At 37.8% G+C, this 17777-nt stretch overlaps 1 protein-coding gene across 1 annotated transcript in view; it reads right to left on the minus strand.

Moving 5' to 3' along the window:
• MAST4 (microtubule associated serine/threonine kinase family member 4) overlaps positions 1-17777 on the minus strand; it is a 279014-nt gene that overhangs the window by 186109 nt on the left and 75128 nt on the right. Inside the window, exon 3 of the mRNA XM_041470924.1 lies at positions 16374-16495. Within this exon, the coding sequence (XP_041326858.1) occupies positions 16374-16495 (122 nt within the window). The remainder of the gene's footprint in view (positions 1-16373; positions 16496-17777) is intronic.

The raw sequence follows: 17777 nt of genomic DNA on the forward strand, positions 1-17777 counted from the left end.
AATGTTATTTCCTAACAATATGTGATATAACTCCTATGGATTCCATCCAATATTCCTGTTTTCCCTTCTCCATTTCAAAATATCATCTTCCTTCTTCTTGTAACACTTTAAAACTTTGTCCCAATCATTTGCATCCATATTGTTCTCACACAGTATCTCTTCTGTGTTTCTGTTTCTAAAAACAACACAAGCAAATGAATGACAATCTAAATGCTGTTGCATGCTTCCAGTAAGGGTGGCAAAAATTAATTAACCAAAGACTGTCAAGTTTCAAGGATGAGAGGCAAAATCTTACCATTTGTCTCTCATGACACACTGCAAGTTTCAGCTGCAATGTTGTTTGCATTTTTACACCCAATCTTGACACATACTGCACAAGTTTTACTTTAATCAGTGAAATTCAAAATCTCCCAATGCTCAATTTATCAGTTCCTTTAAAGGTAAGTAATACTGAAGTGTAGTTAGCTTTAGTCCACCCATCATTACAGCCTGTGTATTTAAGTGAGTATGTATGAATTAAAAGTAACCCATGCCATCTAGCTCAGAGGTCAGTACTGGAACAACAGCGTAAGAAAGTCGTACCATCAAGTAATGGTCACTGACAGGCACAGATGCAAAAAGTCCACAACCAAACAAAACACCTCAAGTATCACAGAAGCTATAATTTCATGGCAGAACAATTTACAGAAAGGATTATAGGCAGACAAAGAGCACCGACGTACATGCATGAAGAAACTATCCAACTACAGAGTGCAAGTGTAACATGTTTTGCAATATGCTGAAGGTCACTGGTACAGCTACCCAAGTAATACTGGAAGGCAGAAGAATGAAACAAAGAGAAGACTGCCTTCCAGTGGAAGATGAGATAAATCCCAAATAGAAGAGTATAAAACTATCTCTAAGTGAGAAGTGCATTCACTATCAATTCTAGAAGCAGCATTTTCCTAGGTTTGAGCTGCATTTTATAAAGGTGTATTGGAAGGAACTGAAAGGCAGATGTTTGCACACAGGAAGGAAAGAATCCACTGAATTTTTTCATAATTTATGAATCTCTTTAGTTATTGCCAAAAGTGCATTTTCATATTTAAAAATGCATATAGCATAGTTTTTTTCTGGAGGCTTTCATTATTTTCAGATTATTATTTCAGTTACATTCACAATCAAAATCATGGCAGGAAAGATCGTGGTATACAGGAATTTGTGTTTTAGAAGAAAAATCCATGCTCTTTGAAACATTTTAATATAATTATCCTTATATATATGAAATACAGCAAAATACCTCACATATTCTTTCACATCACTTGTAGCAGAAAGGCTATTTTTTTGTACATGTGGTGCATGTACAAGTGAATTGTACATGCATTTTGTGGTGCGTGTACAATTCACTTGTACATGCACCACAAAATAAAATCTGTACAGTGAATGAAAAAAACTTTTTTGTTTCCTTCCTCCTATCAGGGAAGGCAAAATTATTTTAGGACAGCAGTAATCAACATTCAATTTTGCCAAAAATTTTTTTCCCCTATAAATGAAGCATTTGACCTGATTAAATGTGAAGGATGTTTCAAAATTCATTTAGACACATACTCCTAAGCCCATGTTTATTTAAAGCTGCAAAGAAACATGGTAGAAGATAGTTTGCAGGACAATTACAACTGCCACTTTTTTGCATTAATCATACAGCTTCACTTTAAAAATAATACTGATTGACAAAACAAGAAAATTTAGAAATCGCTGTAATTACTGAAATCAGCCAATCAACCAGATAAAACCTAAGCATGCAAAACTATATATGAATATGTAACTAGAGTTTTACAATGCAGATTTTATTTAAATTTAATTTTATGCATACACATATTCCATGTGTGGCTGCCACTCCCATACTACACATGGTGGTAGCATATGATAAATCATATTAATTATGCACCATGAAAAAACTCATTTGTACTCTGCCCCTAAATCTATCTCTGTCAGGGCTACTTCCTATACCTTAAATATTCTACAGCATCCAGTCACCATCACTGAGTTTTAAAAATAATTATTTTCTTCCTAAATGTGAGAATTCATATGCTTAGAATAGATAACAAGCAATGAAATAATTGCCTTATATTCTGATAACCTGCTACCCAAAATAACAGGAACTTTTTTCCAGCACAGGTAAAAAGAGACCTTTTCATCGTATTTTTGTCCACTGATAAGCTGTTCAGCTAACTTACTAGAAAAATTAAAGTATTTCAACTGCCATAATTTCAGCAGTCAAGGTAAGTGGACAAACTACAACTACAGATACCTAGAAGTGATTAACATTAATTCTTATGCAGCCTTTTTCTAAGCACATTAGAGACGAGAGAACTATTAAGAGTATACCATAGCACGTTCCCCTGGATGTTGTAGTTACAATGGGTTTGAAACAAACTCCTGCAAACACTGCTTTTGTGGTTTTGAATGGAGAGCAGCCCCACAGTAATGGACCTGGGGGCCCTGGTCCATGGCAAGCTGAACATGAGCCAGCAGTGCCCTGGCAGCCAGGAGGGCCACCCGTGTCCTGTGGGGCATCAGGGACAGCATGGCCAGCCGGGCAAGGGAGGGGATTGTCCTGCTCTGCTCTGCACTGGGGCAGCCTCACACCTCGAGTGCTGGGGGCAGTTCTGGGTGTCACAGTGTAAGAAGGACAGAAAGCCATTAGAGACTGTCCAAAGGAGGGCAACAAAGATGGTTGGGAAATCTGGAGGGAAAGCCAGAGCAGCTGAGGTCACTTGGTCTGTTCAGCCTGGAGAAGAGGAGACTGAGGACAGAGTCCACAACGTCCTCACAAGAGGAAGCAGAGGGACAAGTACCGATCTCTTCAGTCTCAAGACCAGTGACAGGACTTGAGGAAAAGGCATGAAGCTGACTGGGAGGGTTTAGAGGTTGGACATTAGAATAAGGTTCTTCACCCAGAGGGTGGCTGGGTACTAGAACAGTCTCCCCAGGGAAGTGGTCACAGCACCAGCCTGACAGAGCTCAAGAAGTGTTTGGACAATGCACTCAGGCACATGGTGTGACTGTTCGGGTGTCCTCCACAAGATCAGGAGTTGGACTCAATTATCCTTGTGTGTCCCTTCCCAGCCACAATATTTTGTGCTTCTGTAGCAGGTTAAAGAATAAACTTTCAAAGGAAAACAACATTACAGTTCCACAAAGGGGCTCAAGGATTTTTTTCTGAATGGTCATAAAAGAAATTGAGCCACCTTTGTGTTCCACATCAAAACAATCGTACTCTGCATATGATTAAGAAATAATCTAGATAACACTCCTGTTCTGTAGTATTCTGAAAACAGTTTCAGTTCCTAAAGGAATTTTACATTGAGTATTTTACACTGAATTTCAAACACCCTATGCAGACACATTTTTTTTATATTACATACACATAAAAAAGTCTCTAAAAATATCACTCAGAAGTTTTCAACTGTCCCATACATATATATCCACACCAAACCCTCCATACTGTCACTCCACAATGCTTTGGGGAAAAGAGATTTCGTTAGAATCTTAATGGATACCAGATCATCATCACAAGATGTCACAGAAGCATGAAAGCAAAATCCATGTGTAGTGTTGGGAGATGGGAGATGAGCATATATATTTTTTAATCAATCTGATAGAACTGAAATAAAAGGGAAGTGAAACAATATGAAGATTACCTTTAAAGAATTTTATACAGATCAACATCTAGCCATCTTAAGTAAGTCAAAACCTTATAGTATCACTCTGTACTTTTACACAATCCAAGAGTTTTTTTAATGCAATGGTTTTAATGTTATCTGAGGAGAAAAGGGTTATGGAAACAATTCTATCCATCTGCCTCTTGTTCCTTCAAGTTCTAGAAGTTTTGTTATCTGTGAACTGTCACTGAAATTGGCTACAGCACCAGAAGTGAGACATTTCACAAAAATTAGCAGCAAAAATTGACAGACCAACACTTAACGCTGTCACTGAGACAAGCAATGCTGAAATCTGCCCGAAGCTGCAGATACCTTCTCAGTCTGTACATCTAGACTAGGAAACAGAATGGCAGCTCTACAATATATTTTTCAAAAATTTTCTCATACAACCACAGTAAAGGTTGTTGTATTAAAAGGAAAGTGTATTTAAGATATTCAGTCAGTGCAGGAATATAGGCCAGCTCTATCGCAAACTACTTGAACGGGGTAATGAAAATCCACCACTCAGTTTTCATTATCTATTTTCCAAGACTTTATTTACCCATAGTAGCTATGCAATGATATCATATGCAGTTGCACATTACTTTAAGAAATTGAGAAACCAATTCTCACACTTTAGAGTGTCAGGGGCTAAAGTTGCCATGTCTAAATTTGAGACTGATAAAGCAAATTTATTAATAATTATTAACATACATTGAAATTCTGAGAAACTAATGAATTTAACAGAATCAAATTAGATCCCCAACATCATAATCAACCACTAACAAGGCTCAGTAATTCATATACAATTTTAGACACTGCAAGCAATATGTTTAAAGTGGAAAGGTTACACTATTTCATCTATATAGCCATTTATGCTCCTGTATACATTTGCCTAATGTCCCTTCTGAGGGCCTATAAAAAGTACAGAACAAATGCTCCATGTGAAATCAAGAGTTTCCTTTCAGGGTGTAACATGTTAACCCACTACTTCCCAGAAGAAAACAGACACGCTCTACTAGCCAAATATCTTCAAGGCACCTCTGAGTTCCCATCTACACCACTGGGAAGGCACTGCTACCCTAACAATAAAACCATGAGTTCTCACCAGTTTTTTCCTCTATCCTCCTTCAGTATTACAATCCTACCCACACACACAAAGTGCATTTCTCCATTTGCATCTCTTCTGTGCTTCAGAAGTAAAGACTTTTGGGCAATAATCACTGCATGGATTGATAGAGCACCGTTTAATTCGTGTTCCACTCCACCACATCACACAAACACACATTCAGGTAGGCCAGGCTGGCTTCCTGAGCGTCCAACATGCACTCCAACTACCAGGTCCAGCAATGCATTAAGAGACAGTTTATTATTCTCACTGTATATAAGGACACAGATTACAAGCAGGGAAAATTCAAGATTCCTCAGTTAGCAACACTATAATTCTCTTCTTCTAGAGCTGATAAACAAGTTGCAAACCACAGCAAATGTGTGCAACAATTTATTACAGTTAAGGAAGTAGGGTTGACTGCTGCTGTTTCTTTATAAAAGAAAACATTGCTGATTCTGTTACTTATATTTTAAGGTTCTTGAAAATCAAGTACTTTATCCCATAAAAGCAGGTGCATCTTGCCAACAGTCACCACTGCACAGGCAGGCACCAGGAACGGGCACATTTCATGGAGAGCGCAGGTACACACTGGGTCTTCTCGCCACCTGCCGGACAAAATCCTACGTGCACCGACTTGTTCCTGGGTTCACCGCTCATTCGGTGGGGCTGATTTGCTACCTTATGTAATCTGACCCTCATGAAAATATTACAAGAAAAATAACTGTTGCAGAAGAAAACAAATTTTTCAAATAAGTTACGTAAAGAAGTTAATCAATTCCTCTTTCAGTGACAGAACATACACAAGAAGACGGTTCACAACAGACATGCCAGCTTCATCCACCTTGCCTTTTCCATCAAATACTGTGTCTATTACTCCATCAAAAGGCATAGCTAGATCACCTTAAAAAAAGGCAGTCAGCCCTCCAATTCTCTACATCTTCCATAATTACACCATAACATAAAAGAAATTTCTTTCTGAAAAGACAGGCACGTCATGAGTACACTCTGAACCTCTCATGGGTCTCCTTTCAACAAGAACTGAAATACACATATAATGCTCTGCCTTTTTTTCAAAAGTTGCTGAACTATTTGTCTCTCAGTATCTCCCCAAAGAGAGCCTAACATCAAACATACAGAAGCGATGCCATTTTTTATCTCCGAATTTGAAGTGCCACACATATAGCTATGTTTTCAGAAAACAAATAAAAACCCCTCTGAGTTGAGGCTTTTCTAACAATCAGCTCAGTGGAATATTTCACATGCTGTAAATGGAAAAGGAACCAAATTCTTTAAAAAAAACTCATGGCAAAACAGTAATAGCAATTTCTTTTAAAAAAACCTCATGGCGAAACAGTAATAGCAATTACATTCAGAATAATCCCTGTTAGACATTTATGAGTTTGATTCTCAAGTGAAATCAGTAGTAGGCAAGCTCCACTCCAACCAAAATTATCAAACTTTGGCAAGGTTTAAGTTCTTGTTTTGAGATCACTCTGAACAATGATGCATCTAGGCTCCCTTATTTTGATGTCCCATTTTCCTTTTTAGAAGCATTTAATCTCAACACTTGCAATAATGCAGTATTTTCTCAATGAGATAATATATTAATGTACTTTCTCTTAAGGATACATAATTTTTCTTCATGTGTTTTGGCTGCTTCTTCCACTATAAGATTCAATACTTCCGACTATACATGGTCCAGCTGCTTAACAAAAATACTCTCCTTCATTAGAGAACAACAGTTAAGCCTTCCAACATTTAAATTAATTCAGAAGATAGTTTACCTTGCTGAAGTCATGACTCCCTATGGACAGAAGTTCCATTACAAATCAGCAAAGTAAGGAAGTCTGGAATAAAAGGGAACGTTCTCCTAATGATCACTCGTTGCAATCCCATATTTAATAGGTAGAGGACATATAACAAGCATACCAAAAAGATTTATTCACAGTTACAACTTTCTGGAAAAGCAACTTCATGCTAGGAATGTTTGTTCAGGATATGCTCTTACTGGAAAGAAAAATTTTTATGAGAATAATGAAATACACTGAGATCCAACTTCATGGTAGGCTACTTCTCACTTCGCTTGATTTTTTTTCCCTCATTTACAGCAGGCAATCTCATAATTCAACTTTGTTTCTTATCACCTTCATCCTGTCTCAAATAGACAACCCAACAGATAGCAAAAGGAATCTGTGATCAGCCAAGTGTATATTATTACTATGAAATTATTCTGTGCTTATAAAGCCAACCATGATTTCTGAATTTAACTGACCAAATACTGAGTATCTTCCATTGTACCACATAATTGCAGTTATTCTGCAGTGATCAAGAGGTTAAATGCATCCATGAGAGAGCAGCAGTTAACCAACCTCCGGCTGATTATTGCATCTTTTACTCAAGTGACATTGGGTCATCTTGAGCACTTACCTAGTTTCTTAATGTCCACAACACCACAAAAGAAAATTCTTAATAGACACAATGATCTTACTGTACTATTACTTTATTAAAAATCTGATAAAATTGGATAGAGACATATGCACCACAAATGGGCATGTGATAAAATTTTAAAAAACCCAAACAGTACTTTCTAGCTTTACTGAGGTGACAACAGAGCTGATGGTAAAAATCATCAGTCCATTGTGGCAGGGTATAGAAGAGGTAAGCAAACATGATGACCACGTCACACCAGTGAAGCCAGAACAATTTAAATCACCATTTATCAGAACAAGGGAGAGACTGCAAGAATACTAACAGGTAAGGTATGGTAAAAAATGTCAAAGTCCACATTCCCATCTGCCTCCACAGGACAGAAGTGCATTTTACAGTAACACATCTGGTTTCACACGAATGTACAAGAAAGTCTGACTGAAAACCAGAGTTACAAATACCCAGCAGCATGTGTCAAAGCTAACTGTGGTGGTCAACCCACTTAAAGTTTCAGGTCAGAAAAACAGCACATGCTTTTAAACCTAAAACTGTAAGAGATCAGAAGTAGCAATGCACCATCCAACACAAAAGTACTCTGATGTGAGTTCAGAAAAATTCTTGCTAGATACCTTTGCTTTGTGGAACTTAAAAAACTAAATAAAAAAATAAATGTGGAGGAATGTTCATTCCCACCAGAGATCTGGAAAAAGTACATTTCCCCACCCTGCTTCAGTGCCTGTAAGTCAGAAGTGTCATTCAACTCAGTTTGAGTCTCTTTGTTTTGAGACTTATAGCTATCACCAGAACCATGGGAGTACTTCAGCTTGAGGAATGAGAGATACTGTTTCCAAACTGTCTGCTTCCATCCTCTGCTACATTACAGTCACTTTGCAAGCACCACAGGCATGAGAACATGTCAGCTTACAGGAAGGAAAATAAAAATGTTACTTCACCAATTTAGAATTGTGTCCTATTTTGTTATCCTTTAACATAAGGATACTGCCCCACAGCAAAAAAAAAAGTATATATATATATATATACATATATATATATATATATATATATATATATATATATATATAGCAGAAAGGAGTATGTCTCATCAGCTTCCAAACAATCCCATCATTTTAGGCCAAACTTTACTACGAACTTCAAAGAATTTAAGTATTTGCATTTTTGTCAACTGAAACTGCCGAAACAGGGATCAAGTTTTACAGCAATAGCAGCACTAGGAATAAAGTTTTACAATGCTAAAATTTTTCTTAACAATTTAGAGTATCACTGTTAAAATTCAGGTCAGTGGAACAGTATCTTGTCCTCTACCCCATTTTTTTTTTTAATTAATCAACCTATTCTAATTATGCATGAGTACCAAATTCCTAAGACTCTAAGAACAGTCAAAGACATTGTAATTGCCTTATAAGAACACCAAACAACACCCTAACCTACTACGCTCAACCACACCACGCAGAGAACTCTCACTTTAGGGTTACCAACACCTCTCACTTTAGATTGTGAAAGCAGACAGAAGTATAGACAGCAGTTTTCCTACCCTCATCACATTATTTCCCATGCCCACTTTATCTCAGTTTATTTTAAAGACAGAGCTGTGATTGCAATTAGTTTAAACTTCCATTACGTACTTCTGAGACTGGAAATCAGACCAATCAAATTAGATTCGTACATGAGCACACAACTCCTCAAGCAAAGGAAGATCTCCTTGCAACTTGTTGTTTACTATTTTCTCATCAAATGTTACAAACTGTAGATGTATCAGTGTTTCAATTAACATGCTAACTGACAGACAATGAATTCACAATAGTCTGCTTTTTGCGACCAAAGGGAACAGAAGACAGCATGGAAGAGGAGACAGCATTATGGTTAAATTTTCCTCAATCCTTCCAAATATCAGTCATTTTTTTCAGTTTCTTCCTGCTCTTCATGTCCTTTCCAACCTCTTTATCCCCTTTCCATTTCCACACCTATTAATCTTCTAAGGAGTTGCAGAACCTTTTGATCTAAGGCCAAAGAAGTTCATCACTATATTCTTGAGTTTTATCCTTTGTTACTCACAGATTATCATTTTATGCAGTTATCCTCTAAGTACAGTCCAACAACAAGGCGAGAAAGTTTTATTCCCAGAAAGGCATCTAAACTTCAAACACTATAAATGATTACACACTGATTTCTTCTGGTCATTTAATTTACTGCAAAACACCACTACTCCTTTGTCTCTCATGTGGCCACTTCTACCTGGGTGCAAATTTCACAGCCTCACTTCGGCAACATTTCCCACTTCTCCCACTTTCTAAGTGACACCGGCAACACAATTCTAGATGACATTTTAAGATAACCATCACTAACATCATACACAGACAGCTCAAATATTACAGCAGACAAGAATAAGCCCTTATTCAGAGCCACTATTAACACACAGTCAGAAGCTTCAGTTCCACAGGTGATGCAGTATATTTAACCTAGCTTACTGATCTCAGCCGTGTGGGTCCTACACTAGAAGAACAAAGACATCCTCAGCCAACAAAAATGTTAACAGCACTAGATCCTTGATCATCTAAAACTAGAAACTCAGTGAGTCTTTTCACCATTCAGTTTCTCATGAAGGAAGAAGACTATTATATGGGACATCTGGAAAACAGAAGCGTGGTACTCATGCAAAACAGGGATGTACTGCTTAGCTCCTACTTGTATTTGTTCTCTTCTCATTCTGTACCATTAATAGGATACAGAAGAGGGTTATACCCACATTCACCTCTAATAAACTGTGCAATATCTCCTTTCAGTTCTCTCTCATGCTCAGTACATCCTGACAGCTGGAAGCTAACTGAGGCTGATGGGAAGTGACCTACTTCACTACAAAGGGGGTATTTTTAAAAACACACTGCATATGCTCACAGGACTTTTTAACCAAGGTTAGTCTTCTCTGAGAGATTATTATTTTACCTGATTTTCCCATTATTCTTTAACTAGTGATAATTTGCAGCACAAGCTGTGTTCTCAATTTTGAGAAATGACAAACTCTCTCTGGGAGAACTGTTAACCCCAGCTGTCACCACATGTGTATTTTATCCACACCCAAGAACGAGCAAGAAAAGTGTAAGAATTAATAAAGCCACTAGTTTTAATCAGACGGCTTAGGAAAGGATTCACTATCTAGAATTCTGTCGAGCAGCTGAATCTACAGTTTTTGTTTTAAATTCAAGTACACCGTGACTATTTTGAAAACAATGATAGAGCCAAGTAGAGATATATTTGTATTTGTGGAATAGAATACCCAGTCACCAACTTCTTGCATCAGTTCATCAAAGTATTATAGTTTCGCAGCTCTGGACCAGGTCTACTCTGGCCTTTTGTTGCGTACAAATACAAAGCATATAGGCATATCTATGAAGATGCATGTTCACCTCCCTCTTGCTAGTACTAAATTAGATCTATCTACTGGATTAGAACTGCAATTAAGTATTTGTTAAAAGACAAATACAGACAAAAAAATATGAAAGCAAATACGTATTCAGGAGTAAGAAATAAATGGAATAAAATACACAAGGGAGGACAGCTCTCTAGTCTTAAAAGTTAGAAGCAACCGAAGCACCGAAAACCTGTAATCATTACTTGACAATTTTAGCTTTTCATAGGAATAAAAACCTCACATTTTAAAAAGATTTTCAGTAATTACACTTTGATGTTAAGCTTATTTGAAGTTAAATAAGAATATGGTTTTCAACTTTATACGGTTGTTTAGCATTCAAGCTATTTACTCAGTTCAGACTCTGCTTTTCTGAAGTCTAGCTAACTACTTTGGGGATATTAGAGATAACAAACCAAGATTAGCTACTTTGGCAATTTCTATTATATAGTTTTTGTGCTTCTCACAAGCGTCATTCTTGTACTTGTGCTGCATTAACTGTCAGAGTATTAATTACCTGCTCACACTCAAGCATTGAAAACCTGAATCTCTGGACAAGAAGAACTAAAACTTAAAGAAAACCAAGTTTCAGATGCAGTTTCCTTTTGCTTTCAAGGAAGTTTACTTGGAAATAAGTTCAGCTACAGCTGATATTCATTATATAACACTGAACACAGACAATCAGTGATTTGAAAAATTTCCTACAATTCCAAACAAAACATTTAAATAAAAGCCTTTTTTAAATTAACGTGGGTTGGCTAAGCACAATTGATACTGTCATTCGCTTATCTAACCAATTAGTGCTTCTAAAGAATGTATTTTATTTGTTCACTATCATCTATTATCTATGCGGTAATTTTGCAGCTTCTCAGACAACAAATGGCTGTCTTACATCTGGGGAATAAAACACACAAAAGGGTGTTGGTGTGCTGTTTGAATACATGCAATTACTGGTAGTTAAGTTCTAATTAGCATAATTAGTTTTGAAACAGTTCCCATAATAACTGTCAACATTATGTCAATTTAGCTGAAGTTAATGGCATATTTAACAAAGACACACTTACTCATTTTCAGTATTATACTATTTAAAAGAGAGGAAGAGGCAAAGCTCTTTCTGAAGTAGAACTGTTTTTCACAGACATTGAACACTTCTTATGTTTTTTTCCTTTCAGCAAACCAACTTATAAACAAGTACTTGATATAATTAGCCCCCTCCAGGTTCCATAAAACCATTCTTACAAATTAACACTGATAAAATGGCAATAAGTGATAAAAGCAACCAAAGTACAGATGTTTGCCAATTCAGTCTTCTGTTGTTTTGGGGAAGGCAGTTTGCAGGGGATGCCTGGTTTGGAGGGGGAAGAAATCAAGAGGTAAATCCTGTAAAATATAAAGTAAGTACTATGCTAAAAAGCAGCAAATGTTTCCAGTCATACCTAGACAAAACATCCCTTCACTGCTTAGTAGGAAAGGGCATAGGCCATTCACAAAGGCCAGTTTTACTGCTTTTCTAGTTTTGATGTTACTAGAAATTATTTCCAAGTACTAAAAGATGATCCATTATTAAACTAACAGTCATTTCATTGGCATCTTTCACATTTCCACGAAGAAACCATATGCTTTACAGCGTCTAATCTACTTCATGCTGTATACTCATCTCACACAACAGAACGAACAGCCAACCTAAGCTCAGTACTTGCCATAAAGCTGAAATCACACATCCAGTCTTGACTGAATTTAAAAGCCAAGTGTGTTACAATCTACATGTTTCATTTGAGGATCTTTGTTATAGTGTATTTTTATTACATGAATATTTCATAGAGCAAGTTACCATAAAGTACTCATGAAATATGCTCTCTCAGAAAGCTCTCTGGACTGTGAGAAACATTTCTTGTGGCACAAAGGATTTTTTTTTTTTTTTAATTTATATAAATCAGATAAACAAAATTAAAGACTTCCTGCTCCTTAAAGCAAGAGATTACTATGCTTTTTTTAGTTAGGAAAAAAACCACTATACAGCCAAATAAGCAATAAATCAATAAAACCTGTAACAGGAGTTTGACAGTAAACCATGACAAAGCCAAATCTGAAAAAAATTTTCCCAATTAATTTGTGCAAATTAATTTCCTTTCATCTACACATTTATCATTATGTATCATAGAGACACTTTAGGTTTCCATTGTTTTTATATATGAAGCTAACTAGAAAATGTTAACATCAAGAATTTTATTCAATCTGTGTCCCACAAAATACCTTTATGCCTATAAAACAGTAATTAATTGCTCAATTTCAGAGTAATTGTTACCATAACTTTAAGCATATCTATCATGGCAGGTTCCAGCCGGGCTATGCCCGGTGGACTGCCGTGGCCAGGATAACTCAGTGGAGGCTCAGACCAGGTCCGATCTCCCAAGCAGTTCCCAGCTGCAGGCAGCCAAGCAAGCTTAAGCGATTTCAGCTCTTAGTGATTATCAGCTCTGTAATTTCAGCTCTTTTTGCTTGCTAGGTGCCTGGCAGCAGACACAGGGAGAGAGAGGAGAAGCGCTGTGTGAGGTTCCGAAGAATTCTTTATTAGGGTCCTCCACGAAGGTCCTCAGTGACAGCTCTTCTGCCAAACCAAGCAGAATTAGGGGTTTTTATACCCTACGGGGGTTTTGGAAATTGTCCAATAGCAAGGGTCAGGGGAAAGTGACCTACAGGCTTACAGAGAGATAAGCAGGGTCCGAAAGGTGGAAGAGAGGGGCTTCTAAGGCCCAGTCATCGTGACTTGGCATTGCCTAGCTCAGGCTTCTGACCGCCAAGGAGGCCTTGCAGGCCCTGGGCCTGCTACACATATCAGCTTATTACAATGAGAACTTAACAAAATTGTCTATATTTCAATTTATTTTGAAGCATTTTCCAAAAATTCTTCTCACAGTAATAAATGGAAAAGTCAAAACATAAGTTTACAAATTATATTTGAAAATACTTATGGAGTGGCAGGGGACTGGTAGAGAACAGGAGGATGACCCCTAAACTTCGGACACTGAATGAGGCAGCAGCTTCATCTTAATTCCCAATCCATCCTACCCTGAAAAGATGCCTGAAGTCGAGTTAGATGACTGACAGCCTACAGCGCAAGGAGTGAGATAAACTAGCTCTGCCACAGTTTTCCTACACTCCTGCAAAATTCAGCACTGAGATGCACAGTGAATTACCTTCCAGGAGCAACTACTACTAACCGTGGAGAGAAAGAGAGCAACCAGACCAACATGACTCATAAAAACATCCTAAAGGAGAACCACTCCTCCACTCAGCTTTCCCTTTCTATTCAGTGTTGAAGACATTCCACATAATATTCTTAATGTTTTTAAGTCCACGTTAATTCTCTGTGCAGACTCCCACTGTCTGTTTCACCACCACAGAATCTGTCTGTCATGGACAGTTCAAAATGCTCATGATAGAAACCGAAGAGTAGCACAACTATGACTTAGCTGCCTCTGAATTGTGTGGAGACCTCACTGCAGTCACAACTTCCTCTTGAGGGGAAGAGGAGGGGCAGGCACTGATCTCTTATCTCTGGTGCACAGTGACAGAACCCAACAGAATGGCCTGAAGTTTTAACAGGGGAGGTTTAGGTTGGACAATAGGAAAAGTTTCTTCACCCGGAGAATGGCTGGGCACTGGAACAGGCTCCCCAGGGAAGTGGTCACAGCGCCAGCCTGACAGAGCTCAAGAAGCGGCTGGACAATGCTCTCAGGCACATGGTGTGATTTATGGGGTTGTTCTCTGCAGGGACAAGAGCTAGACGTTATGATCCTTTTGGGTCCCTTCCAACTCAGATTATTCTGTGATTCTGTGAATTAAGGGTCCACATCAAATCCAATGCACTACCCACCCCTCACAAAATCAGCCTTCTCCTATACATCTTTAAACCAGTTCTGCAGGTCTACACAGAAACTGCATTTTTAATTTATAGTCCAACTGCCTATACTACAGGAGTGAATCATGCATAGCTATTGAACTCTACCTAAAGCAAAACCTGCAGCCCATTTTTAATCAATATTTTACAAAAAAAAATCTATCATTTCCCACAGAAAGATTTTACACCTGTGAACCAGTGTGAGATTTTGTGCATTTTTAATACATTATTGACAAAACAAGAAAAAAAAAATTGCATTTTTTGTACCCTGTTTGCAATTGCACTAAACACTAGTATGTATCTTTGACCTGTTCACTTGTCATTCTTGTCTATATTGGCTCATAACCACTACTCAGTCAGATTCACTTCTGCTGAGTATCAACCCAAGTGAGAATGACCTAGTAAAATAACTAGTAACAGATTAATTATTTTTCAGATGAGCAAGACAACACATTTGAAGTAATTTTGACTGTGACCAGCTACATGAAAATTCTTCACAAAAATTTCTTCTACTTAAGGGTAAACTCTCTCCTAAGCATGATTAAAAGTTAAAGCTCCAATTACTCGAATCTAACAATAGGCCTCCCAAATTCAACTCTGAAATCATGGAATCAAGGGGAAAAGAAAAGTATGCAAGAAGAGGGAGTGAGTCCTTCAAAAGCCTGACACCAAAGTATCTGTCAAAGGAGGTATGAGAAAAGCTCTGCCTATGTGACAATAACATTAACCTCCTTAGGAGGCAAGTCTGATCAACAGTTCCAGATAAGAAATAAACTTCTGAGAAACCTGCACCTCCATCCTGTGCAGAATCTGCTCAGATCTGCTTAGACCATTCTTGCCTGCTTTTGCATCAGCATGAAAGAAACTGCAGTCAGGGACAGATAAAAGATGTGGAGAGACAGGAAAGAAGAAGTCTGTGGCAGACAGATATGCCATAAAACTATATAGGTGATGAGCTAAAGGGCCTTAAGGAAGCAAGGTTCACTGAATTTTTCATTAGTCTATTGTTTTATGACCATTTAAAGTACTTATTGTCGAAATGGTGCCGCATCTTCCTCTTCCTCTAGTTTAATCCAAAAAATCCAAAACAAATCACAAAATAAGCTTCTCCTAGAAAGTAGATATGGATCAACTAAGTTTTAATGACTAGCTAAAGGCAAGAGAGGGGTGAGGCAAAGCATTAATAAATTTTTTTCTTTCTTTATACAAGCAACATATTATCATAACTCTTTGAAGAAAGTATAGGCTAGTACACAAGTCCCTGCATTAAATTTCAACACTTCTTAAGATAATAATATACAGAAACACAAAGCAGTGAAACAGATGCGTGAAACCAAAAAGCTGAAAGTTCAAGTGTATGATGTATCTCTGCTCTTTTCCCTTATACTTTTATACAAAAAACTTCATTATACTCTTGCTTCACACATCTGTGTCCTCATGAGGACTAAGTACTTTCAGAAGTGGAAATAGACATTGATAGAAAAGAATGCTTAGGAGAAAGGACAGTTGCCTTCTATAGCCTTTTTTTTAAGGAAAGAAACCATTTAAATGCAAGCAGCTATATTAATGCAACATTCAGCTCAGTCTTTATGCAAAATCCTGTAACCCAATTCAGAGTTACTGTTACCATAAAAACATTTATTCAGCCACACTCAACATATTAAGTAATGTTGTGTGTAGGCATGCATTAGGTACTTCAAAAACGCAGCGAAAGGAGGAGAGAGTGGTCTGGAAATAGACTCTGGTTTGGTCCCCATCCTCCCACCAACAGACACAGAGATAAATTTTTTTTTGGTACATTTCTAGCATTGAAAGGAAGTTACTCACCAAACTAGCAGTGAGTGAAGGTGCTGACTGTCCAAATGTTTGGTAGCGCATCCGAACAAGATTAGTGGTTTCTATAGGTTGCCACAGCTGCTGTCCAGTTGCACTGGGAAGCAAATATTTGCCTGTCAAGTTCAGAAAGAGTGAGTTAAAATATGAGATGTTGCAGTTGAGGCAATGCAATGGACAGTTTACTGTAACAGTCTTGCCAATGTGAAACGTCATTCACTGCAGCCCTGATCAGAGCTGATTCCAACAGAATTCCTGCCACTCACTTGCTAGTCCTTCACATCATCCTTCCATTAGATACAGTTCTCTGTTCTCAAAACTGTACCTTTTTCCTACAAGAAACATATTTAAAGCAACAAGAGATGCAAACATCTAGAATGCTAGTTCTGAAACTTAAACTCAGAAAGCTAGTCAAAAATGAAAACAAGAAAAAATATTAGCAAAAATTCCTCTATTTACTCCTTGAAGGAATAAGGTTCTGAGTCTGAGGGACAAAGTGAGATTTATTGGAGCAAGACACTTACCACACGGACAATTACTCAATTTTGTATGTGAGGATTATTCTGCTTCTATTCCAGAATTCCTCATAATCTACCTATCACTCAATTCCCAAGAATCTTTATCCAGTGTCCCAAGTAAGGGGAGATAACCAAGGTGCAGGCCAGCCATTCCTTAGGAGTGCTCACATGGGACTCAGTGCCTGTGCTCTCCACTCAGTGGCATCACTTCGCTGTGGGCAGGAAACCGAGGGCCACACTCCCCACCACAGAGTGACACCACTCAGAATTAATTGTCTCCCTACAGGTACTAAGGAGGCAGACCATATCTCAAGCTCATGAAGAAACTAGCAGCAAAGAGAATATCCAGGGAATTATACTAAGATGACAAGCACGTATCAATACTTTTAATTTCTGTTTACTTTCATCCACTGTCAAGAAACAAACTATATACTGGTCTTGACAATATGTCCACCTTAAGTCTTCCTTATCTCTGCAAATTATGCAAAAGTGAGCAATCACATTACTAAAGCAACTGTCTTCTCTTGGAAGACCAACAGGCTCATGCAAAGCAACAATTCAGAATCTTATTTTTAATCAAATCTCAGTTTAAAAACACAACGCACGATCTTGATTGAACAGATCAAGTGAAAAACATCTCCAAACCACAAGGGCTAAGCATTTGTTTTCTGAAATCATTAAACCCCACCTCATTAATCTTGTCATCTAAGACAGCTGTGAATTGGCTATGCACCTGACCACTGAGACAGGATGTGTACCCTGGTAAATCAGCACAGGTTTGCCAAGAAATCAAAAGCCTCAGCTTCATAATTTTATTTTAATGGCAGATCCATAGAGAGTTGCTGAGGTCTCTGGGAAGTGACTGTCTTGGAAGCTAGAA

The sequence above is a fragment of the Pyrgilauda ruficollis genome, unplaced genomic scaffold (genome assembly GCF_017590135.1).
Source record: "Pyrgilauda ruficollis isolate IOZ18807 unplaced genomic scaffold, ASM1759013v1 scaffold25, whole genome shotgun sequence".
Taxonomy (NCBI): Eukaryota; Metazoa; Chordata; class Aves; order Passeriformes; family Passeridae; genus Pyrgilauda; species Pyrgilauda ruficollis.